Source organism: Lepidochelys kempii, chromosome 2 (assembly GCF_965140285.1).
Source record: "Lepidochelys kempii isolate rLepKem1 chromosome 2, rLepKem1.hap1, whole genome shotgun sequence".
NCBI lineage: Eukaryota > Metazoa > Chordata > Testudines > Cheloniidae > Lepidochelys > Lepidochelys kempii.
Genome location: NC_136381.1, coordinates 191,523,351 through 191,549,750, shown reverse-complemented (window position 1 = coordinate 191,549,750; position 26,400 = coordinate 191,523,351). Strand labels below are relative to the sequence as shown.

Here is a 26,400-nt window from a genome sequence, read left to right as displayed (position 1 = left end):
AGGTGAAAATGAGCAAGTGAGTGAGGGTGAGGGAGAACAAGCGACAGAGAGAGGTGGGATGGAGTGAGGGGGGGTGAACTCAGAGAAGGGGCAGGGCAGGGGTGGGGAAAGGGTGTTCGGTTTTCTGCAAATACAAAGTTGGCAACCCTAGCCCGCATACTCACTTCCAAGCAAGCAGAGGCCAACGGGAGATCAGGGAAATACAGATGGAGGAAGAAAAAAGTTGAAGCAAGAGCTGAAAATTATCTGCAGACAGAACTGCAGAGAAGTTGGGGCAGATGGAGATGTCACAGAGGGATACCAGATGGAGCTCTGAACGCCTTGTGACTTATAGGGTGCCAGATGCCTCTTGATACATTGTAAAGCAAAATTAAAATGGTAAGGGGTACTTTGTACCCAGTCCTGAGATCACTACTGCAGGAGCTCAATGGAGGACACCAAGGCATGTTTGGGAGTGACTTTGGACAATTCCCAAGAAATCATTACCGATAATAATACTTGGTGCTTTTTTAGCACTTTGCCAGCACTAATTATTCTGCACACAGCCCTTAGGAGGGGAGTGTGAAAGCATCATTGTACCTATTTTATAGAGGGGAAAGCTGAGGCAGGAAAGTTACATAACCTGCTCAAAGCCAGTGATTCAATTTCAGAACCAGAACTATAATTATGATTCATTGTTTGTATCATGTCTAAAACGTACGTGGCACTTTACAGGCACAGTCTGCAACCAATCGATCACAATCTATGGTCCCGATTCTGCAATGGGCTCAGTGTGAGCTCAGGGATCCACCCACACAGCGTTCATTGCAGGATTGGGGCCTAAATAAGACAGAACACAAATTGGTACAAAGGGGTAAAACAGGCTTGCAGCAGAAAGTGAGGCAAGTGGTTACAAGTACAAGATCATACAGTAGAACCTCAGAGTTAGGAACACCTCGGGAATGGAGGTTGTTCGTAACTCTGAAACGTTTGTAACTCTGAACAAAATGTTATAGTTGTTCTTTCAAAAGTTCCCAACTGGACATTGACATTATACAGCTTTGAAACTTTACTCTGCGGAAGAAAAATGCTTTTAACCATCTTAATTTAAATGAAACAAGCACAGAAACTGTTTCCTTATCTTGTCAAATCTTTTTTAAACTTTCCCTTTATTTTTTTAGTAGTTTACGTTTAATGCTGTATTTGCTTTTTTGTTTTGGTTTGGTTTTTTGTCTCTGCTGCTGCCTGATTGTGTACTTCTGGTTCCAAATGAGGTTTGTAGTTGACCGGTCAGTTCATAACTCTGGTGTGGGTAACTCTGAGGTTCTACTGTACTGTTGCTCAGAGCTGCACATGCATCTAGGAGGTTAGATTACAGTTGTTGGGAGCTGGGTAGTTTTAGTATATTTTAGTTTTTGTTTATATTATTTTTAAAAAGTAGTTTGACCTGGTCATGGGAAGTTGAGTTAGACAGTAGGAGGAGAATGGTGGGGGAATGGAAGAAAGGCCTTAAAATACTGGTGAAGTGGGAGGAGAGGTGACTGGGAGGGAGGAAAGGGAATTAAGGATTGCCCTTCTCCTAGTTCAGCGCTTATTTCTCCAAGCCGTATTGCCTCCCGCAAAGTGTCCAAAAACTGAAAAATATAGACAAAGCAGAGATGCAAAAATCTGCAAATCTGGTTATTTATGGAATGATGACCCCCTTATTTTAAACCCCCCCAAAAAAATCACATGGGAAAAAACAAAACCACAGTATTCCCAACCCAAAATGTTCAGAAAGCATGAGTCAGGCTCAACAAAAATCATGAGACTGGCCTTAAAATCACAAGAGTATGGAAAAATAACAGATTTGGCGTTCTTTTTACTTGCCTTCTGCTTTTGGAGCCTTTAGGATGCACTGGGGTCACACTTCGAAGCTTTCTTCACCGCCACGAGGGCTAGAAACTCACTTTTTCTTTAAGAACGAAGGGTGACATCATCACGTAATCACTTGACTCCAGGAGCTGGGGCTGTAAGGAAAACCATAATTATCGTGAGACTCATCACAAAAATCATGAGAGTTGGCAACACTGAATTAGGTTAAAAAGAATGGAAACAGCAGCTTGGAAAGAAAATGATTTGAAAGGATAGATGTGTTACATAATCACTTCCAAGTTGCTCCTGCATTTGAAATGCACAGGAAGCAGATCCACCCCTTTTGTCCTTTTGAAAGTACAGCTTCACTTCAGGCTGATAAACCTGAAGAGCTACTATAGCTACAAAGCTTTTTCAGCTGCTGCCAGGATGGGAACGACACAGCTTCCATGCAGGTCCAGGAGTTTTTGCTTCACTTTTAGTCTTTTCGTCATTCTGCTTCACCAAACTGCTGCAGAAAGAACGCTGAAATATGTGGTTGCCGTAAGTAGATGGCCTCATCGTTTAATTGCTGGCAATGATTTCAATGTGGTGTTCCTTGAATTGATAAAAATGTAAGATTTCAACCCCTCTTTGTACAGATTCCACAAGGAAAGAAATACTGTAGGCATTTCTTTGTACAGCGGATAATCAAGCCTCAAAGGCTCATCTTAATGAAGATAAAATAAGTCAAATTGTAAAGATTTTTTACAAGATAAAAGAACCCCCAAGATGTGTGGGTAAAGCACATGAACGGCAGTCAAGAGATTGGGGTTCTATCCTTGTCTGTCCCTCCCAGCCTTTGTGTGCCCATGTCAATCTCTGTGTGCCTCCGTTTCCCCATCTGTAGAATTGAGGATACTTACCTAGCTCATAGGCGTTTCAAAGGTAAATTTATTCATGTTTTTAAAGTTCTCTGAGATCTTCAAATGGAAGGCATGCTAGAAATGCAGGTATTTTATTTCTTATGACAGCTGAATTGGCCTAGCAGTGTGCAGAGGCATACAAAGCCTCATTTATTTAGCGTTGTGATGTACATGCTGCATTAACTAGGAAGAATTTGGAAACTGGCTGCAACAATTTTTCATGGCCCATTTCTCGTTTTAAAGTCAAAAGAATAACAATACAGCATCCATTTCCCCTCAACAGATTTGGGGAGGCTTTCCCCTCAATTGATCTGGAATTTCAGTAGTATGTTTTGAAGCTGGCCCTTTATATCTTTTTCTTTATATACGGGTGGCAATGATTAAGAAGATGCAGTTTAAAGTGTTGCTTCCAATATAGAACCTTAGGCAGTGAAATGTATTGTTTGTAACAAGGAACGCTATTATACAAACATTCTTGTACCTTCCCAATGAGTGCTTATTGATCCTTGTAGAGAAAACAGTATTACCTATTGTGTCTGTGCCAAAGAAAGAAAATCTGTGATACTTCTTATGTCTCTGTTGGCTGACGTTAGTAGGAGTACCATTTGGCTTGTGGGCCAAAATGCCTTATCCTACTCCCGTTGACTTCAGTGGGAATCTCAAAGGGAATTGGATCAGGCACCAGGCAAAGAAGAGACCCAAGTTCTATTTTCAGCAACATGTTCAAAGTCTGTCCCATTCATTAGTGCATGTATATAGGAATATCTTAAGAGTATTAAAGTGAGTGAAAAAGCACTGAATGCACAGGTGGCATCAGGCAGATGGCATCATCTGGAGACTGGAACTCTCTAAAGCAGTGGTTCTGAAACATATTAATTGGGCCCCCCTTCTTTGTGTCTGTAGTCGTTTATGTCCCTGCTCCCTCTCTCCCACCCCCGCCCCTGCTCTGAAGGCAAGGCATCCAGCTGTGAAGGCAGCGCACACCAGCAGCAACACAGAAGGATGGCAACATAAGTGTGGGAAGTAGAGGTGTGGAGGGTGCTGCAGCACCCCTAGGTTTTGCGTATGGGGGGTCCTGGCAGCTGGCCCCGTGCCTGGGGTTTGCTTCTGGCCCCATACCCAGGGCTCCTCTCCTGGCTCCAACCTCCTCACCCACCCCAAGCTGTGGCCACAGCCTAGGCCCCCTTACCCCTCTCTGTGTCCCCCCTCCCGAAGCCACAGCCCTGCTCCCAGCCTTAGCTGGAGGGACCACTGAGGAGCGTGGACAGGGTTAAGGGAAGCTGCAGCTCAGCACCCCCACTCTGAAAACTGTTCCAGTGCCACTGGGTGTCAGTGCGAAAAGTGATATTTGTCAATATCACTTTTCACAGCAGACGTAGAGTCCCATTGCCACCCTTACTTTTGTGCTGCTGCTGCTACCCCGACGTTGGCAGCTGGAGCCCCAGCACTTCCATGTGATGGATGTGGGGGGAATGAAAGCCCAAGCCGGCTGCCTCTGGTGAGGGATTGAGGCGGGGTGGGGGAATAAGAAGAGGCTGGGGCTCCAGCTGTCAGCCCCAGGCTGCCGGGACTCCAGCTGTCCCCTTTATCCCCACCTCCCAGATGTGCATGGCCCTTCTGCATGAGCCCCAGCCACTCGTGACTGACAGCCAGAGCTCTTTCCCGCCCGCCCCTCCCCCCCCCCCCAAAGGCTACAGCTCTCATGCCTTCGGAGGTCTGCCACATAGTTTGAGAAAGCAACTTAAGCTTGAGCTGAATAGGTGTAACTATGTTCTACAAATTGATGTCCTGACCCAATTTGTTAATTGAGAGTTCTGCAGAGCCATTCATAGGAGGTGCTCACTTTCTTGGAGAATCAGTTCCTTAATATCTAAGAACCACCTCTTTACCTCTGTTCCATTCACTTTCTGCCACCCACTGAAAAAGAACATAGTACTCCATTTATTTCTAGGATAGCATACACCATTTTATTTATTTCCTTACTTACAATAATTGCTATTCCAGAGAATTTTCATGTAAATTGTCCTCCTTTTCAGATAAAGGCTAAATTATTCTAGTATTCCAGTTACACTTTAGCTGGTTGAGCAATCAGCTATACAATTCCTATAGATCTGGTCTTACTATCAGAGTATATTTCCCCTTCCCTGGCACAGCTTCACTGGGTTGAATTCTTATCTTTTAGGTGTTGTCTCCTGGACTTGCTGATTCGAATTTGAACGATATACTGAAATGATGTGCCAAAATGGAAACCATTTTCACCCCTTTCTTTTTCTTATTACTGTACTTTTCCCTCCTAGCAGCAAGTCACAGCATAAAGCACACCTGCAGCAGTAAACAAGACAAATGTTTCCCTTTCTTATTTTCAGGACTTTGCCAGATTCTGAAAAGCTGCCAAGCTTTCTCCAGCTGACGTTCACCTTTGCGCTGACTCTGCACTTTGTGCTTTACAGACCACTAGTTCTTTTGCCTGAACAGGAATAATTTAAGCCATTTTATCAAAATGCTATTTTGACTTTCCTTCTGACGTGTAAACTTTAACCTCCACTGGAGCTGTTGTGCACGGCCCTGATGCTGAATGTCAAATGCAATCTGGTAGAAAAAATGGGAAATATCTAGCAGAATCCCATTAGGTAGAAATGAACTTCTAAGACATTGCATCTATAAATCACAGATTCCTAGAGACATATATTCCCCACCCATGGATATAGGAAAGAAGTCACTCGCCCAAAAGGTGAGTCGTTTCTGAAAAGCTGCAGCTGCGCCACATCCTCCCCGTTGTAACACAGGATAGGCAGCATTGGAGAAGAGGCAGAGGGGTGTGGCACACAGGCAAAGAACCCAGGAATAATGACAGTCCAAACACTTTGGAACCTTGAGCAAACCTGCTCAGCTTCCCAGCCTCTGTGGATTTCCTGGCACTGGTAGCATGGCTGGTTTCATTGCATGCTGCTTTTGCCTCCCCACTCGCTATATGATCTCTCCGTTGGGGTTAATAGGGCACAGAGTGAGCATCAGGGGTCATAATTACCCAGAGCCATATATTTCAGCATAATTTGCTATGTTTTCCAATGGACAATACCAGATGTTCCCTGCCCACTGAATTTCCCCCTCCCCTCTTTTTTGTGCATTATGGTTCTGCAACCTAACTGGTGCACAGGAGCAGGTGGTGGCTACATAATGCCTCCATATGATTCACAAGTCCTCCCCTACCCACACTTGCCATTTTCTCTGCTCTGAGGTATGCAAGGAGAGATGGATCCCAGCTGTGAAGTTCAGATTCAAACTTCTACAAACTTGATGGAGTCATTCGAATGCAGGGTTTTAGCTTGGGCTCATCTCTGGAGAGATGGAAACAAGATAAGGAAAAATCAGGCAAGGAAGAGATAGGAAAAGGACAAAAGGGAAGGAGACCCTGCTTATAAATATTGTTCAAACACAATATTGGGAGGCAATTTGTTTTGGTTAAACCTACATACTCAACCTCCTCCTCTGTTGTGACATGGGCTAACTTAATTGCCAGAAACTTGTTGATTGGTAATATGTTCTGGATGGTGTTACAGACACATTTCAAGTTCAACCTGTTTGAAACTCAAGAAAACATAATTCAGAGATGACTGGAGTAACTCACCATGACCCCAAGATCAGGAGAGGACATTGGGGTTTCTAGTCTAAACCATGGGGGAGATGTCCAAAGGCATAAATGCCAGTTAGGCACTTAACTTCCACGGACTTCCAATGGGTATTAGATGCCTAACTGCCATTTGTGCCTTTGGAAATCTCTCTCCCACTCTCCCCAATATCTGCAAAGCTCAGAAGCAGTAAAATACACAAACCAAATTCTGTGTTGCATAAAGGCATTAAACTGAAGCTGGATGAAAACAAAACCACAATGAACACCTATGCAGTCAATGAACATAGCATATGACACAAATGAAAGAACACCGATGTATGCTTTCATAAAACACTCCCTCCCTCCCTGAGGACTGGTTGAGTAAAATATTTGAATTAATGATGCTGAAGTGAACACATTTATCAAGGGAAACTGCTCTCATTTTGTCCCATCTCCATATCTCCTCCCCGCTCTGCCTTTTTCTGTTTCCCAGTGTCACCAGTACAAAAAGCTACTCTTGCCATCACACAATCCCTTCTCTCTTTTTTCCCCTTTCATCCTGCCATTCTCTACTGAACTGCCAGGTGAAACTAAGAAAGCTCCAAGTTGCTACAACATGGGTTTGCTTTAAACTTAACTGGAAGTAACAGCTCCATTTTAACAAGAGGTAAAAGGTCTAAGTGTCAACTTTGAAATACACATTTATAGCGCAAGGAGCACCTGGATCTTGGACCACAGTTGAGGTTTATGAGTTTGTTATAGCTGCCTACTTAGAGTGGTTAGTCCTTTAGATCCACCAATAGCAATTCATGCCTTTAGTGCGAAAGATATCAACTTCAATCCCCTCTCCCAACCTGAGCAAGGTAAGTTTCAAAAGTAGCACACCACATTTGGGGCTTGAACTCAAGCAGACCTCAGATGCTTGGGAAGCTCAGTCACATGTATTTCCTAGAACCATGGGCTTAGGCCTCAGTAGTCTTTATTCAGCTCTTCACCCTTCCAATACAGAGAAATGGAGTTACATAAAGTTTATACTATGCAATGATCTTTGGATGAAGACATACAAACCAAGGTCTTTTCTGCTTTGTGTGGACTTAAAGAAGCCATGGCACTTTTTAGAAGAGGGCAAATCCCTCCTCTTCTGAAAAAAGGTTTCTTTAATCTATACCGAACAGAAAGGATGCTGGTTTATATGTTTTCATCTTAAAAAAATTCCATGCACATTCCCACTCTTTACCCACCCAGACAGAGCTACAATGCTGTTTTACTCGGCACGATAAATGCTCTTGAATGAGAGAATTGGAACTGAAGAGTATGCAAGAAGTTATGTTGCATACAGAGTACAGGATGCTGAGTGCTACTATTACAAATCTACCATGATTTTAGTGACTTTCTACTAATTAACAAATAAGGCACGCTTCTGTATCAAGGGCTCGAGCCAACAATCATTGAAGTCTACAGAAATCTTTCTACTGACTTCAATGGGAGTTGGTCTGGGCAACTTCCATGTACTTAAAATTAGAAAAAAGTATCGTGCTATGAAGTTATATTGTGGGCGCATGCAAATTGCATAGTTGACTTTTAATTGGGAATTTAATCTTCATTCTTAGCAAAGGCATCAGCTTCTTCAAAAGAGCAAATTAATCCCACAAGAGACTTGTGGTATATCAACGTGACAAAAACGTGGCCAAAGAAACAAGCGACTTTTCTTCCCCATCCCCCCAGCAGGTCCCTCATTCCCTCCCACCCTGTCCACTTGATTCAATCATCAGGGAACACAGCTCTTTACTTAATTATCTTGTCATTAGAGGTGCCCTGAGAAGGGATTAAAAACACTGTTTTGAGATTTTAAATCAGTAACAAAAAATGTGTGGAATTAAAAATTATATATAAATATATGTAGTATACATTATATTGAATAATATACATTATATTGAAAATCAGATTCTCCTTTGCTTACATCCCAACACCTGAGTTCAGGAATTTAGGATTATGTGTTGTTGATAACATTAGCACCTTACAGAAAGCTTCCTTATGCTGCTTTAGGTGTTAGTCGGGACATCTACTCTAGCAAGATGAACTCTGAATTGGTAAAAATACAGTTACATTCACCTTAAAGGACTGGCAGCTTTTCTTTATTTTTAACACTCACCTTACCACCTGCTGTTTGTGCATATTGGTACTGAGGGCTACCAGGAAGGTGGGCATGGTAATTGGCACTTTTAGGGGAGTGGTTAAAAGCTGCATGCTTTAGTTTACCATCTGTAAAGTGAATATAAATAATAATAATACACCTCACAGCAGGTACTGGGGGACTTAATTAATATTTGTAAATTTTTGTGAGCTTCTGGGATGAAAGGTGCACTTGCAGTGGAAAGTATTATTTACAATGAAACTGTTTGCAAAATCAAATTGCATTGTGGAAGTGTGATGCATTTATTCTCAAAGAGGCATTCAGTCCACAGTACTGCAAAGGCAAAGTCAGGGAATGAGTCTGAAATTATTTTAAAAAGTGTACAGGATAAAATGGGGGGGAGGGGGCGTTGGGGTGGGAGGGCATTTTTGTGATGAGAGAAATTCAGTTATTCAGAGCTATTTAAAACAGAATGTGTAGGGCTGGCATTTTCTTTGTACCCTGGAATAAAAGGACCACAAAAGCAATCATATCTGCCCTCTGATGCATGACTCATGTCGCCACTTGCCTTGCATGTGCATGCACAGTCGCTCATGTGTTCTGCTTATCAGACGGACCAAACTCTCACGGCAAAATTCTGGTCCCGTTGAAGTTAGCAGCAAAACTCCCAATGACTTCAAAGAGCCAGGATTTCACTCCAAGTCCACCCAAAATCTAGGTGGGTACCTTCTTAAATCAATCAGATTTACATGGCACACCAGTCATTTCAGACATATGTAAAGGACAAAAAATTCAATACCCCCTGTTTTCAGGGTTAATGGAAACAAATTCTTGAATTCAAACTTTTAAAAACAGTCCTATCATCTGAGGAGACCAAAACAGGAGGTAACATTGAGATAACATATTTTAGGATCTAGATGCAATGGAGCCAGATTGTGCCTTGCCCTTATGCAAGAGTGTGTATGTGGGGGGAGGGGGCAAGGGGAGGGGGGAATAGCAGTCAGTAGATATTTACTAAGGTAGTGATATTTTTTTATATAATGTGACCACATTGGAATGACTGTGAAAATGGAAAGGAAGTATCACAGGATTAGACTTCAATTGCAATACATGGAAATAATATTCTAAATTATATTACTAACAAATCAATGGCCAACTCTTTCAAACTTGGGTGTCAAAGCTAAGAACCTAAATCCATATTTAGGCCCCTGAATCTATGGTCTGGTTTTCAGAGGTGAGCATTCACAAGTCAATCAGGCCGCTTGTTTAGGTGTCCAAATATGACTTTCGAAGCCTACCTCTGGAATTCAGGTTCAAAATTTTGGCCAATATACTTTTATGTCCTATGTGGGAAAAATCATCAGACTCTTCCCATTCACAGTTCAGTGGGCATTGGAATGATACCCCAATATCTTAATATATACTTCAATCCGACTTGATGCATTGACCTGTGTTTCTGCAGACTCTCCAGTTCTTTGGATTGCCTAAAAAGCAGTTTAGTCTTGAACTGCTAGGACTAAAATGATATGCTAGTCTTCCAGACAAGTAAAAAGGAAACCCAAAGGGAATTAATTCGGTCTTTGATTCATCTCACTAGATTTTTCGACATGGTGACCGAACTCCAATTCAAAACTTTCCAACCGGTCTACACAAAGAAAGCAAATGGCCACAGGGATTTGGACAGCTTACCAAGGTTTGTTGGCTTTTCACAGAAATGAGAACATTAATGCAATAAAAATTATGCAGGTGTCTGATCTGTGATTGAAAAATATTAGCAACTAACCAGGTAGGTGTAATTCATAAATTAAACCTTTAGTGCAGTGATATTTCACCAGTAGGTGTTAAATTCGATCTGGCTCTTTATAGGTAGAGATGTGACTCTCAGCCTGGGGGGAAGGTATTGCACACCTTCCTGATGATGTGGCTGCATTAAGATAAGAGGCCATTTAAATTTTAAAAAAGCATGCCAGTTAGACCTGTATTTGTGTTGGTAATCCATTTAAAACAAGAAAAAACTTTTGTCTTAGCTTGTAGAAAGCTGCTCTAATTTATTTTTATTAATAATTTTTAAATGTTCCATTCATTATATTTTATTCTTAGTATGTGAAATTTTTTTGTGGATATCAATAAAAGTGCTTTTTTGGCTGCTAAAGGTTAAGGGATCCTACCCACAGCCTTGGAGAGATCTAATAGAACAGATAAAATACCACTCCAAGACATGTTAGCAGCTGCTGTTAAACCAAATACAAGTTGGCAGAATGTAATTAAAGGGATGAGAATCAATCTACAAACTCAGGAGTCAGATCAATAATTTAGTAACAATGAGTTGCTATGAATAAGCCAATCATTTTCTTCATAAGTATTTGGATCACATAAAGAAACATACTCATTTGACACTAACTGACCACTCAAATTAATGGGCATGATTCTCTTCACACACCCCACAGTGTAAATCAGGAATAACTCTGCTGAAGTCAGTGGAGTTACATCAGTGTGAAAGCTCTAAGTGAGAGTAGAATCTAAGTGACAGTATAATCCATCTCTCCCAGCAGGACATGAACTATGACGTAACACCCTCAGTATCTTAGAAAGTATAGTGTCCTAATATACTGAGACTAGTTTATGGATATAATTGAACTTTCCCGTTGAAAAACAAGATGTAAACATGCACAAAGCATACAATATGGCATAAAAATGGTTAATGATCACTGGAAAAATTCACTGAAGACAGAAGGAAGAGTGGAAAGGAAAGCTGTATTAAAGTTTCACAACCACCTTAAACTGACACTCACCTGTACTGCTGTCCACACAGATTGGAATGCAGCAACAATATGAGCTTGGACAGTATATGCGGAAAAGATACTCAAACTTCCTGAATGCCACATACAACCGGCATGAGGTAAGCATCAGAATTTGTGTGAAGGAAATTTCTCTTGCACCATTGGACTGTGAAACTTGTACTTCTGGGTCAAAAAAAATCAACCCACCATATTAAAGCAAGAGATAAGGTTAACAAAATTTCAGCATTTTTGAAAATCAGGCCACTTAATTAGCTGCATAAATATAAATTAAGGAGCCTAATGTTAAGCACCTAAATTTGAAAATTCTGGCCACACAGCATATCATATAAAGGATTAACAGAATTTCAGAAAGTCACAAGAGAGGGTGGGAAACTGCATTACAGTCCCACATTTCCCTAAAATCCTGCCCCACTGGGCTAATGGATGAGGCTGAAGATGAGAAATGCTCTAAGCACCACTGAAATGGCTGATACTCAGATGATATCCTTATCAGGGTCCTGTTATCTGAGAAAATTCTTCTTGAGAAAAATGTATATAATGGAAGTAATAGGGTATACTGTGAACTATGATGGGCAAGGGAATGAAGGCAGCCACAGCAAATACCGTGTGTAAACTGTCAACCTTGCCCCGGAAATGGCACACAGGAGTAATTTAAAACACACCTTAAACATACAAACCTATACACAGAGGTGCTGGAACAATTTTTATAGTAGGGGTTCCGAACCAAACTGTAAACCCTGTATATAATAGAAACCACTTCAAGTCAGGGGATGCTGCAGTACCCCTGCATCCCTAGTTCCAGCTCCTATACCTATACATGCTTGTATCTCAGAGGAACGGATAAATGTTTTTTTTTAATCTAGATTTTAGTGCTTCTTCATAATTTTTTCTGTGTTTAGATTCCAAGGTGAAAGGTGCCTTTGAGAAATTCCATTTAGACTGATGAAGTAGAGTCCTAGAAACAGGACTTAAGTGTAACTAATCTACCGCTAGCCCTCTGCACAAGGGTGAATTTCACCTTTTGTGATTTATGCAAAACAGGAGAAAGGAAAAGAGGGAAGCATAGAATGGGAATTTGGATCATTGTTGTTAATTATTAGGAAAACATTATTTTTGTCATTTTACTTTCAGATTTTCATTCAAAGCACAGACTATGATCGAACCATTATGAGCGCTCAGGTATATCTCGCCGGACTCTTCCCCCCAGTGGCCAATCAGATCTGGAATCCCCAGATCCTTTGGCAACCCATCCCGGTTCACACTATGCCACTATCACAAGACCATGTGAGTACCAATTGGGAACTTTCCACCTCTGATCAGATTTTTCAGTAGGAACACGAATTAGGAGATGAGAACATAACTCTCCCCTCAACATGTTCAATCCAACAGAAAACACCTTCCATAGCTGGTGGGCTATAAAAGTGCCACATACAGTCATGCAGGCCCAGCCATAATTGTTGCATGAAAGTAAACAGGGACTGAACAGCTGACATGCATTCCTCATCACCGTCTCCTCCACAGGGAAGCTCTGACATTATCCTGTCAGGAATGAAGCTGAGGAAGTTCCACTAAAATCTTTTCATGGGGGCTGGTTCTTTCTTTCAGACAGACAGACCTTTAAGGTGGTTTCAAGTTTAAATTTGCTTTGAATTCTTCCCTGCTTGACAGGTTTGCTCCTGAGGTCAGCCAAGGAGAGAAGTTTACATCAAAACTGTAACGATCTCTCTGTGGTTATTACTAATTTATACTGCAGTAGCACCCAGGAGCCTCAGTCATAGATTGGAGCCCCATTGTGCTAGGTGCTGTATAAACACATAATTGAAAGACAGAACCAACCCTGAGAAGCATACAAACCAAGTGAATGTATCTAAGAAATGATAGGGCAGGTAGAAGCTATGGCATAAACAACTCTTTCTGACTGACTCAGGTACAGATCTGTCAGCCAGGGGGTGCTGCTGCAACGAGGCACTGTGCAGGCCAAAGATTTAACAAGAACCAAAGCTGCAGAGAGCAGGGACAGAAAGGGCTTCATTCCTCATGCTACCTCCAGTGCTTTGAGGAAACAGAAACAAGGATCAATAAAACCACCACCCGCCATGTCATCAAGGTCATCAGAGGATGGGTCACAGTCATTAGGCCACCATGCCTGTCTACTCCAGAGATGTTCATGAGCATTACGCCATTCTAAAGCCATGTGTGAAAGTGAGATGGGGGGGGTGCTTCAAGCAAACTGGATCAGACACAATGTGACTCAGCTTGAACCTTCATTCTGCCCTCCAATGAAGCAAGAGGAAGGGAGGTTTTCAGGTGGGAAGGGCTTGAAAGTGGTTTTGATAAGCATCAGACCTGTCAGATGTTTATCCAAACCAAACCTCCAAACCCTCTGAGTCACCACTTTAAAAGGAAAGGGAGCTGTGGGAGGAGGTAATGTCATTTGCATGAGTGCTCTTCTTCCCTGTCAGCTCTGCAACTTTCCCAGATGGGGGAATTAACCTGGTCACAGATTATTTTCTTGTGATCCATTAAGAACTGACAGGTAGCAGCACTGTGTACTACTTAATGAAACCAAAGGGAGTGGCTTAAGTAATAACACCCAAAGGGTAGTAATTAAGCTATACAGCAAAAGGAGTATTTGTTATGATGCAATAAAAAACAACATTCCAAAGCCTTCCATCTTAGCCTTGAACCTCCAAGGTATGCCGCTATTGCAGAAGAACACACACTCTGGAGGTCATGCAATATTTCCAATTTAAAGCGTTAACTCCTCTCTGCTAGCATCTGCTTCAGTGAGGAAGGCCTACGTCCAGGGGGAAGCACTAGAGGTACATTCTGCCCAATTTACCGGGAGTGAAATTCACATTAGGTCAGAGAAGGCCAATACAAGACACGCGACACTTAAGTCCCACTTAAGCCATCAAAGTTGGGCTTACGCAGGAGTGAAGTGATGCATGGGTTGTGCAGATTCTTTGAATAGGGATGAATTTCACACATGGCGTATTAAGCAGTAATGATGCTATTACATAGGCACCCTTTCAATATTTAGGAGCACAGTTCACTTCTGTCTCTTGTTTATTCCCAAGAATACTCAATGGCAAAACAGGTACCAGGTTATTGTGGCTCCACTGAAAAAATGCCATATTTTACACATGAATCGGAGAGCAGGATTTGGACTGAGAAATCAAACTTTCAGCTGTCTCGTATGCCGTTTCCAGCACTGGGCTGCATTTGGTGTGACTCAGGAGCTGAGAAGTGAGGAAAAAAGGAGTTTCAAATGCCTTTACACTGTGGATCCTGGGAACTGGGCCAGTTCTCGAGCAATTCTAAGATATACACAGCAGCTTAAGAGGGTCATTCTGACAGCCAGGGATCAGCTAGATTAACAGCTTCCTGGACATGCCAGCAAAATCTTCCACTGCCCAAATTCACCAAGTGTATGAACAACTTGCACCAATGGATTGGCACAAAGCAGCTGCAGCATGTCCATGAATCTGACCCACAACGGTTAGACACCACAGTGACAGATGAAGCTAAGTTGGGTAAGATAGATGGTGACAATGGTCCAGACCCACCAAGGTATTTAGGTGCTTAAGCTCCAGACTGTTTAAGTACCTATCCACAATGGAACACTAACTGGGCGAGAGAGAGAGAGAGAATGAAGCTGTAGGTCAGTGATTAGGGCACCACCTAGGAGATGAGAAACTCCAGGTCCAGACCCTGTGCTCCAGTCACTCTTTCATTATTTACCCATAGTGCAACAGCTTCCACAGGAAAGACTGAAGGAGCCCTAAATCAGAATATCCCATAACTATGGGGCTGAACAATGTACCTGAGAGTGGGGAGATCCCTGATCATATCTTTTCTCCCTCTCTGGCAGAGAAGGGGGAGTCGAACCTGGATCTCACAGATCCCATGTGAGTGCTTTAACCACCGGGCAAAAAGCTATCAAGTGGGCACCCCCACCACCTCCTTCTCTGTCGTGTTGTAGAGCAAGGCAGGTGCCTCACTCAGTGCCTCAAGAAGTGGCTTAGGCACTTCAGCTGCCTGACTCCATGTGGCTGATTCCCATTCATGGATTGCTAAGCAAAGATACATGCCTCCCTTCAGCCTGGACTTAGGCACCTAACTCAGAGAGATGGGCAGTGCTTAGCACACATCCCTGTTATCAGCATCTGCAATTGGCTAGCTTGGGCAGCTCCCCACCTAGCCATGCTGGCTTTTGTGGATTGCAGTCTAAGGAGTCTGCCTCTCTCCTTCACTGGATAGGGAGCTTAGATGCCTTTCTTAGGCTTTGTGGATCCCAGTGTTGTTCCTGTTATTTTCTAGGCACCTGAAAGTTAGGCGCTGTGATTCCCAGCTTTGCAACACCTAAGTCCCTGTGTGGATCCCATTCAAAGTTCCTGCCCACTTGACAAGTTTAACTTTTTTTTATTTCAGATGCTCCACTTTCCTTCTTCTAACTGTCCATGTTTTGATGAACTTCAGAATGAAACCCAGGCATCATGGCAATTACAAAACAAGTTGCAACCCTATATGGTAAAACAAAAAGGAAAGAATGTAAACTTAAGGGATTGTGACATTGGATTGTTTCCATTTACTGAAATTCTGTTACTGTCTCCCAAGGAACAACAGCCTCTTCAAAATAAAATTACCACAAGACAGGCTAATATTACTATAAAAATATAATATACTTGAACTCTGAACAAGTCTCAAATATATATTTTAACTTGAGTTTTATTTTAATTTTAATTTTTAGATGTGAATGTATCACTAACTAGCTCAGGCTATTTGAGTTATATTTAATATGTGATAAATAGTCGAAAGAGACTGAAAATATTCCAGAGGCAGTAATTTCCTGCACTACATTGTAGCACAAAACCAATCATACAGATGCGATTACTCTGCTGAAACTGAGGAGAAATAAAGACCTCAAGATGTGACTGTTGCAATGCAAAACCAATGTAAAAACAACTCAAGCATTTCCACTTGTGCAAGTTTCATTACAATGCTATTTATTTGCAACCTCTCACCCAAAGTTGAGCAGTGTTTCTGCTTTGGCCTTGACACACCTCTTCACCCAAATACCCCCCAACTTTTCCTGCTACAGAGGCTGTAGCAGGCAATAAGTAAATAGGGTGAACAGGCCTTGAACATCACAGTCTATGAAGTAGCCACCGCTACATTGGGTAGCCTGCTGAAGCAGTGCCTAGTTGTGCTGCCTCAGTGTCACTAGTCAGTTCCTGCTTCTTCTTTGTTTTATGGGGGAAAGCAAGCTGTGCCTGACTTTTTCCTTGTGCAGCTTACTTCCCACTCTTCACCAACTGCTGTGCTGGCCAGCGTCACCCATTCCCATAGCCAACTGCATGGGAGGGGAAGTAACAGCCTGACCGCCACTACTCCCTCTTCCACACTGTTACACATGGTTCAGGTGAAGAACACATAGGCATAAAGTGGCTTAGAGTCCCCTTACACCCCCTGCAGGAGCACAGAGCAAGGGTCCCTGCGGAACCAGTTGTGAAACCCTTACATGAATAAGTGCACAGTAAAGCCTGGTAAATTCCTATTTTAGACTTTGGTATGGTTACATCTCTCATGGATGAGACGAAGCCTGCCCCCCACCCCGTGAGACCTAGCTGTACCAACCTAACCCCGGTGTAGACCAGCGCTAGGTTGATGAAAGAATTCTTCCATCGACCTAGTGCTGATCTATACCAAGGGCTAGGTCGGTATAGCCAGGTCTCTGGGGGGTTGGATTTTTCACCTGCCTGAGAGACATATAGAGCAGGCCTACCATGAGCAGGGCTTCACAAATGGTCTCTGGAAATGGTACATAAATAGGTTATTGCAAAAAGAGAAGGAAGGCAGAGCCCTGCATAACCTCAGGCAATTTCAGGCCCCTAGGGGTTAGAAGGAAAGACAACTCTCACAAAGAGTACATTGCGGGTACTTTTTTTATAAAGTCAAATTGATACAAATCATTCACAAGGAGGGCAGGATATAGTGGGGCTTCCATATTTCACATTCATTTTACTCCAATGTAATTATGCTTAATTTTCACAGAACTGGTAGTCTAGGACTGTGGCTCTCAAACTGGTTCCCATTCTGGTAGTCCAGAGGCAAGGTGCAGGATTGCTCAGTTTTGAAAGTTTTCCAAAGTCATTCCTAGAGATGTAGAGGTCACCTGGCTGCCAGCTACAGTGTACATACACATCCTGGTGACATTTAGATTGTGTCTCATGTGATTCATTTAATTATCCAGAACCCCAAAGCTGAAATGGTATTTCAGGCTATTTCAAAGAGCTGATCCCCCTCCTGGATTGAAATTCTCACATTCACTACATTCTTTGCCCCATACATTGCAACCTTACATTAGGACTATTCACATGTGTAAAGTTAAGCACACATGTAAGAGTTTGCAAGATCAGGGCCTATGAGTCCACATGAACATGTATCTAAGTGTATTGAGGCATTCGTTATTCCTTTTGTTTTTGTCTTTCAGGGGTTTTTAAAAACTATGGCAGCTAACACAGGATATGACGTGGACAGTCTCAAACAACTGAATAAGTTCAAAACCTGGAATACATACGATACTCTGCTTTGTGAGGTATTTAAAAGAGAAAGCAAGAGGGAGACTAATCCTGAAGATCTGATTCAGTTAAACACAGCAATTTGGTTTCAAGCAAACACAGTAATGACTGACCTTCTGTTCTGCCCTGGGCTTGGTTTCTTTTCAGCACCGTTTGAAGAATGGTGAATGATAATGAAGCATAATTTAGTGCATTAGAAAAGGATATTCTCAAATCATAGTTTACAATTTAGAAAACTAATCTTCATTCATCCCTGTTATTTATCATCCCTTTAAAACAGGACACTAAAATCCATCTCCTTATATTATTTCCCTTTCTGTACAACCCAGTGTGTTACTGTAGTTACTCAAGCATGCTGAGAAGCTCATAATGATTTTTGCTAATAGAAAAAGTGAAGTATTTTCTTTAGAACAACTCCTTATAAGTATATAAATACTTACCTGGAAGTTGAAAATAAGAGGTAGCAGCATTGTCTAGTGGTTAGAGCAGGAACTGGGAGTCAGGAGATGAGAGTTCCCCTCGAAGAGCTAGATTATGCCTTGCAGATCCAGTGTTAGAGAAGGGGCAGGAGTGAGTTGGCCAGGCAGGACATGCATCTTCCTCTCCAAACCCACACACTAGCAGAAACCAAGAAGGAAAGCGACTGCAGTAAGAGAAAGAATTACATTTCCATTGGGGCCCCCTCCATGATGAGGAACCTCCCTAAAAGGGTGTTCTGGGGGAGATACCAGGAAATGAAGCCACACAACAAAGGAACTGGGAGAAAGCCACAGGGAGTCCAAAGGCAACAGTGTAAGGGTGGACTGGGGGACAGAAAATGAATGGGAGAAAAAATAATGTTCACTTTCCTTTTTTACGATAGAGTATTCACAATTATACTCTCCCTGAATGGGCTTCCCAATATGTAATGAAGAAGATGAAGGAGCTGGCAGCATTGTCCTTACAGTCACTCTTTGGGATATACAAAACAAAAGACAAATCACGACTACAGGGAGGTAAATAAAATATTGCACAGCACTGAAAAGGGAGGAGTGATACTATACAACAAATCCAGTCTCCTTATTCATGCAAAGCTCCTTGTTGAAATGGCACTACAGTGTGTTTCTAAATATACCTGGACACAGTAATAAACATTTAAAAATGTATTTTGAACACTGGTATTTGCATGATCCCTGGGATATCCTAACTGTACGTTTCCTAAATGTAGAAATGTCTTTGGTTACCCTAGTTCAAGTTTCAGAGTTGGTTGCAGAAATCCGAGCAGAAGATTCAAGGTCATTCTGACCTGAGTCTGACATATAATCACAGGACTGGAAGGAACCTTGAGAGGTCATCTGTCCAGTCCCCTGCCTAATGGCAGGACTAAGTATTATCTAGACCATCCCTGATGGGTGTTTGTCTAACCTGCTCTTAAAAATCCCCAATGATGGAGAGTTCACAATCTCCCTAAACAATTTATTCCAGTGCTTAACCACCCTGACAGTTAGGAAGTTTTTCCAATGTCCAACCTAAACCTCCCTTGCAGCAATTTAAGCCCATTGCTTCTTCTCCTATCCTCAAAGGTTAAAAAAAAATTTTTTTCTCCCTCCTCCTTGTAACCACCTTTTACGTACTTGAAAACTGTTATGTCCCTCTCAGTCCTTCTCTTTTCCAGACTAAACAAACCCAATTTTTTCAATCTTCCCCCATAGGTCATGTTTTCTAGACCTTTAATCATTTTTGTCACTCTTCTCTGGACTTTCTCCAATTTACCCACATCTTTCCTGAAATGTGGTGCCCAGAACTGGACACAATACTCCAGTTGAGGCCTAATCAGTGCAGAGTAGAGCGGAAGAATTACTTCTCATGTCTTGCTTACAAGACTCCTGCTAATACATCCCAGAATGATGCTCACTTTTTTTGCAACAGCATTACACTGTTGACTCATATTTAGCTTGTGATCCACTATGACCCCCAGATCCTTTTCTGCAGTACTCCTTCCTAGGCAGTCATTTCCCATTTTGTAAGTGTGCAACTGATTGTTCCTTCCTAAATGGAGCACTTTGCATTTGTCCGTATTGAATTTCATCCTATTTATTTCAGACCATTTCTCCAGTTTGTCCAGATCATTTTGAATTTTAATCCTATTCTCCAAAGCACTTGCAACCCCTCCCAGCTTGGTATTGTCCACAAACGTTATAAGTGTACTTGCTATGCCATTATCTAAATCATCAATGAAGATATTGAACAGAACTGGACCCAGAACTGATCCCTGTGGGACCCCACTTGTTACATCCTTCCAGCGTGACTGTGAACCACTGATGATTACTCTCTGGGAATGGTTTTCCAATGAGTTTTTCACTCACCTTATAGTAGCTCCATCTAGGTTGTATTTCCCTAGTTTGTTTATGAGCAGGTCATGCAAGACAGTATCAAAAGCTTTACTAAAGTCAAGATATATCACGTCTACCACTTCCCCCCATCCACAAAGCTTGTTACCCTGCCAAAGAAAGCTATCAGGTTGGTTTGACACCATTTGTTCTTGACAAATCCATGGTGACTGTTACTTATCACCTTATTATCTTCTAGATGTTTGCAAATTGGTTGCTTAATTATTTGCACCATTATCTTTTGGGTTACAGAAGTTAAGCTAGACTGGTCTTTAATTCCCCAGGTTCTCCTTATTTCCCTTTTATAGATTAGCAGTACATTTGCCCTTTTCCAGTCTTCTGGAATCTCTCCCGTCTTCAATTACTTTTCAAAGATAATTGCTAATGGCTCAGATATCTCCTCAGTCAGCTCCTTGAGTATTCTAGGATGCATTTCATCAGGCCCTGGTGACTTGAAGATATCTAAATTGTCTAATTTTTAACTTGTTCTTTCCCTATTTTAGCCTCTTCTGATCCTACCTCATTTTTCACTGGTATTCACTATGTTAGACTGGTATTCACTATGTTTCACTGGTATTCACTATGCTAGTCACCACCAACCTTCTTGGTGAAAACCAAAACAAAGAAGTCATTAAGCACTTCTGCCATTTCCACATTTTCTGTTATTTTCCCCCTCTCATTGAGTGATGGGCCTACCCTGTCCTTGGTCTTCCTCTTGCTTCTAATGTATTTGTAGAATGTTTTCTTGTTACGCTTTATGTCTCTAGCTAGTTTGATCTCGTTTTGTGCCTTGGCCTTTCTAATTTTGTTCCTACATATTTGTGTTATTTGTTGATATTCATCCTTCATAATTTGACCTAGTTTTCACTTTTGTAGGACTTTTTTTGATTTTTAGATCATTGAAGATCTCCTGGTTAAGCCAGGTGGTCTCTTGCCATACTTCCTATCTTTCCTACACAGTGGGATAGTTTGCTATGGAGCCCTTAATAGTGTCTCTTTGAAAAACTGCCAACTATCTTCAATTGTTTTTCCCCTTAGACTTGCTTCCCATTGGGATCTTAGCTACCAACTCCCTGAGTTTGCTAAAGTCTGCCTTCTTGAAATCCATTGTCTTTATTTTGCTGTTCTCCCTCCTACCACTCCTTAGAATCATGAACTCTATCATTTCATGTTTCAGAGTAGCAGCCGTGTTAGTCTGTATCCGCAAAAAGAACAGGAGTACTTGTGGCACCTTAGAGACTAACAAATTTATTTGAGCATAAGCATATGGTGAAGTGGGTTGTACAGAACTCCTGTTCTTTTATCATTTCATGACCACTTTCACCCAAGCTGCCTTCCACTTTCAAATTCTCAATCAGTTCCTCTCTATTTGTCAAAATCAAATCTAGAACAACCTTTCCCCTAGTAGCTTTCTCCACCTTCTGAAATAAAAAATTGTCTCCAATACATTCCAAGAACTTATTGGATAATCTGTGCCCTGCTGTGTTATTTTCCCAACAGATGTCTGAGTAATTGAAGTCCCTTATCGCCACCAAGTCCTGTGCTTTGGATGATTTTGTTAGTTGTTTAAAAAAAGCCTAATTCACCTCTTCTTCCTGGTTAGGTGGTATATAGTAGACCCCTACCATGACATCACCTTGTTTTTACCACTTTTATACCTACCCAGAGACTTTCAACAAGTCTGTCCCCTATTTCCATCTCAACCTCAGTCCAAGTGTATACATTTTTAATATGTAAGGCAACACCTCTTTCCTTTTTTCCCTGCCTGTCCTTCCTGAGCAAGCTGTACCCTTTAATACCAATATCCCAGTCATGCATATTATCCCACCAGGTCTCTGCGATGCCAGCTATGTCATAGTTGTGTTTATTTACTAGTATTTAAATGAATGACAGCAGCCTAGACCAGGTTTAGGTTCTATTTCTCCAATATTAAATCTAATTGTTTATTGAGCTTTGATTTTTTTTCTCTGATTTAATGTTAACCTTGGAAACACCTTCATGGCGACCTCACTGAGGCCCAGATATAAACCTGCCCCCAAGCAGCTCTGGGCACAGCTGATGATAGGGGATTCAGAGTCCTTGGTAGCCCTCTCCTCTTGGGTCTGGTTCTACACTGGTTCCAACCATAGAGTAAATTAGAAGAGCCTCAAGCCAGCTCTAAATTGCACTGCCTGACAGCTGGCCCCCAGGGCTATTCTAGCAGGCAGGGATCGACAAAGTGCAGGGATACCTCAGCTACATCCCTTCTCCCTGGCCAAGCCCCTGTTCTGGGAGCAGGAAAGGGAATGGTGTAGGTGCCCCTAGAAGGATTCCTCCACTGGCTGGTTCTGCTGGCTTTAGGACACTTTTGTATTGCGAGAACAGCACAAAAGGGCCCTAGGCTAAAAAGACTCAAGAACCAAGCCTTGAGGGAAAAGGCAACAGTCAAAGTTATGGCAAGTGAATGGTTGAAATATTTATCTGAGGTGCAGCTGTTATCAGAACAAAACGTCATTGGGGAGAAGGCAGCGCAGCCTAACTAAAGGGGCAGGCATTGTAACCCTAATTCTCAGCCATATTCTAGCCTAGGTTCTAATGCTCCTGTTTCTCAAACTATCCTGGATTCAAAATATTTTTTTCATTTCTGTAACATCCATTGTCGAGCTCTGAATTCCATGTGAACTAAAAATGAATTACTGTTGTACATTCATGAACAGATCTTTCTGTTTAATACCTGGGATCTTTGAGTTTGGGCTTCCATCTGAATAGACTTTATTCATCAACATCCTCATTGCTCTTCCCCCATCTTCTTTAAGGTGTCCTGGTGAATGCTATTCTAAAAAACATCAAAAACGCCACTCAACCATCAAACAAGAGAAAAATGCAGATCTTTTCTGCAGTGAGTAACTTTATTTTTCCTAAATGTTGGTGTGATATGTTTACTAGTGGGAATTCAACAGAATGGGCTTTATTTGACTTGTACTAGGAGCAAATACAGGGGGAAATTTATATGCAATGTTACCAATGTATTTTGATGCAACAACTTTTCAATGTTAAAGAAAAAGATTACATTCCTGCTACAAATGGTGCAAAGGGGCTGTATGAGATCTATATTTTTCATTTTAACATATTGTAACCAAATTCATGCTTGGTGTAACTCAATTTATTTATCTGTTCCAATTTATAAAGTATCTATAGTTTAAGACACTGTATAGTGATTAAAATACAACAATTAGAGTGGTATATAAACAAGCTCAGTAAACATACAAACAAGAGACTTACTCTAGGGAAAGATTTGGATTCCTTCCTCCCCCCTTCAACAACCTGTCATGGGCTTTCTTGCCAAAGGGGGCAATAGGTTTTTCAAAAATAAAAAACAGACCACAACTGGGGTTTTACTTTATTATCCCTTCCTAGAACTAAAAAAGGTTGTTGGAGGTAGGGGCAGCAAAACCCCACTTAAAAGCAACTACTGTATTACATGGGAGCATTATTTTTCTTTTTTACAGCATGACACCACAATTGGTGCCCTACAGATGGCGCTCAATATTTTCAATGGAAAACTGCCACCGTACAGTGCTTGCCAGTTTTTTGAACTCTACCAAGAAAACAGTGGGCAAGTATCTTGACACATCTGCAGCACCCAAATGTGTTTTGCTTTCAGATACCAATTCATTAATGCCTTAGATTATTTTTGAGAGAAAAGCATCCTCGTGAAACATAATTATATTTTAAATGAATTTTACTGAGCAGTCCTATTCACAATGTTGCATTAAATGCATTCAGAACCAATAACTGACTGAAATATGAGAGAGAGAAAGAGAGAAAACACACTTAAGTTTAGTGGTGGAAATTAAGTGAATGGATAAATGTGACTGCTTCCCTAAATGGTGGCAATAGTTTTCAAGCTACCCCTTAGAGCTTATTGCAATCAGACATCCTTACATAGGGTCTGGTTCTGTTTTCATTTAGTTAAAGATTTCAAAAGGGCCTGCTGACATGACCTGTGACATTAGCAGTGACATGACTGTTCTAAGGAGCACTGAGCTTTGAATGTCTTTGCCAAGGTCTCTATTCTTGAAGAATTTGTTCTACAATAATTTCCATTAACAAAGGCTGTCATTTGCAGAGGGCTGTGTCTCTGAAGAGAAAATCTTAGATATAAGGATCTAATCTTTCTTTTTCTTCCGGGCACTGTAAATCAGGCACTACAGCATTGAAATGCACTATCGGAATGACTCCTTGACGGATCCTTATCTACTCAGGCTACCAGGCTGCACGTCTCCTTGTCCACTTGAGAAGTTTGCTAAGTTGGTCTCTCCTGTCATAGTGAAAAACTGGTCAAAAGAATGTGGAAAGTGTCAGGTGAGGAATTCCTAGGGTTGAGGAAGCAGGTCCCAGCCGCACACCTCTGCACAAACACCAATCCCCTGCCCCCTAAGGGGTCAGAGTTCACTCCTGGATCAAGCACCATGCTTAACAACAGAACAACACTTATCTAACCCAGGCAAAGCCAGGAGTAAACCCAAGGCAAGATCTCTGGTTAGAGATAACAGACCTCCTCACCTCGGTAGAGCACAGAGCCCCTGTCCCCATATCTGGCTAGACACACACAGACTCTCTGCCCCAGGCCCATGCAACCGGCCCCCCACCCCACCCCGGGGCAGTCCAATCTCTCTGCATTCTGGTGCTGGTATGCCTTGTGAGCTCAAACTGGTGGGTGTTGCTGTGTAGTCTCAGCTGACCTGTCAGCTCCAAGCTGTGTTTGTAAGAGTCCCCCGATGCAAGCACCCATGCAGCCGTGCTGACTGTCCTCCAAGCAGCTCCCTAGTTCAGACTCTGTCTCTACCTCAGCTCAGGCTTGCTGCTTCTGCTGGCTGCTGCTCTTTCTTTGTTCCCTCCGCAAATCTTCCTTGGCTTATTTCTCCCCATTCCCCCACCATCAACTCATTGGTTTAAGCCCTCCCAGGTGGTCTGTAGTACCATTGTTTTGGAGTGGCACTCAGCCAAACAGGTTTGTGTAGAGTAGCAGGGAGGGGGGGAAGAGGGGATAAAGGAAGGCAAAAGGGCTCTTTACCCAGTCCCACACCAGTCACCATGTAAACACACCTGTCCTGAGGCATGCCCCTTGGCTTGGCCACTCTCAGCATTACTGTATCAGTTGGGTAGGAGGCTGAACCCCCCATTCAATCTTTGAGAATGTCTGAGAGAATTGCAGTACTCCCACCTCCCTGTTCTGCTCCTCGCCTGCCATGGGGCCAGATTTGGGTGCCTCTTCCATAGATGCTGGAACTAGGGGTGTTTGAAGTAGTAATAACAACCCAAATACATGGTGCCTTCAGCACCCCCACTATAAAAATTGTTCCAGCACCACTGGCCTCTTCCCTGAGACACCCAATCTAATTCTACTTTCCCCTGCCTCAGAGCCAGGAGAAGGGTTGGGTGCTTCCACCGGGGATCCCCCCGCCCATGTGAGCCACCCTACTAATGGGAATGGAGTGACTCCTTCTAGCCCTGCCTCTCGGCTACTGGGACTAAGATCTGCTCCCCCTACCCTGTTTGGTGGCTTGGGTTAAAAGCGTCAAGGCCTGAGCATATTCTGGTGGACCACCTTCTCCAGTCTCTCTGCAGACTGCTTCGATCTTCTATACTGGAGCCATTTGAAGTATGGGATCCCACAGACGATGCACAGTTTGTGGCACCAGGCTGCATCCAGTTTGGAGCGCCTCTGCTGCTTGAATAGGACCTGCCAATGGTTCCCTACCACCAATGGTCCGGCAGCAACATGTTTGCTATAGCTCCATTTCTATGTCTCAAGCTTGGTCCAGGTTCGCGGCTACAAGCTAACCTGCTTCACAGAGGTGTTGGTGATGCTCATTCTGAGGCCCCTGGTTGGATGCCCAAGGTCATGTGTATTGGCAGCTGCCCATTCTTGCCAAACATCAGGAAGTAGAGAGTATACTCCATAGATGTGTGCAGCATATTGTTATACAGATAGGTCAGCTCTGGCAGGCAGGAAGTTCAGTGTCTCCACCACATCCCTGCTAGGAGCATCTGGTTGACTCACACACAGAGGCTACTGCCTTGTTGGGGGTAGGCTGTCATCCTTAGCTTGTGGCTGCCAGATAGGGAGCACAATTTCTTGAACATCTGTGATTCAAAGGGCATGCCTAAGTCTGTGAGCA

The 26,400-nt window shown here is 42.4% G+C and overlaps 1 protein-coding gene across 1 annotated transcript; it reads left to right on the top strand.

Moving 5' to 3' along the window:
* The first annotated feature begins 8,423 nt into the window (after positions 1–8,423).
* Positions 8,424–26,168, top strand: LOC140906159 (prostatic acid phosphatase). Its single transcript, XM_078851329.1, has 11 exons — positions 8,424–8,438; positions 10,080–10,175; positions 11,295–11,381; positions 12,415–12,567; positions 15,718–15,816; positions 17,780–17,884; positions 18,730–18,862; positions 23,032–23,114; positions 23,725–23,831; positions 24,421–24,580; positions 26,034–26,168. The coding sequence occupies exons 1-11, from the start codon at positions 8,424–8,426 to the stop codon at positions 26,166–26,168; spliced, it is 1,173 nt and encodes a 390-aa protein (XP_078707455.1).
* Positions 26,169–26,400: the final 232 nt, after the last annotated feature.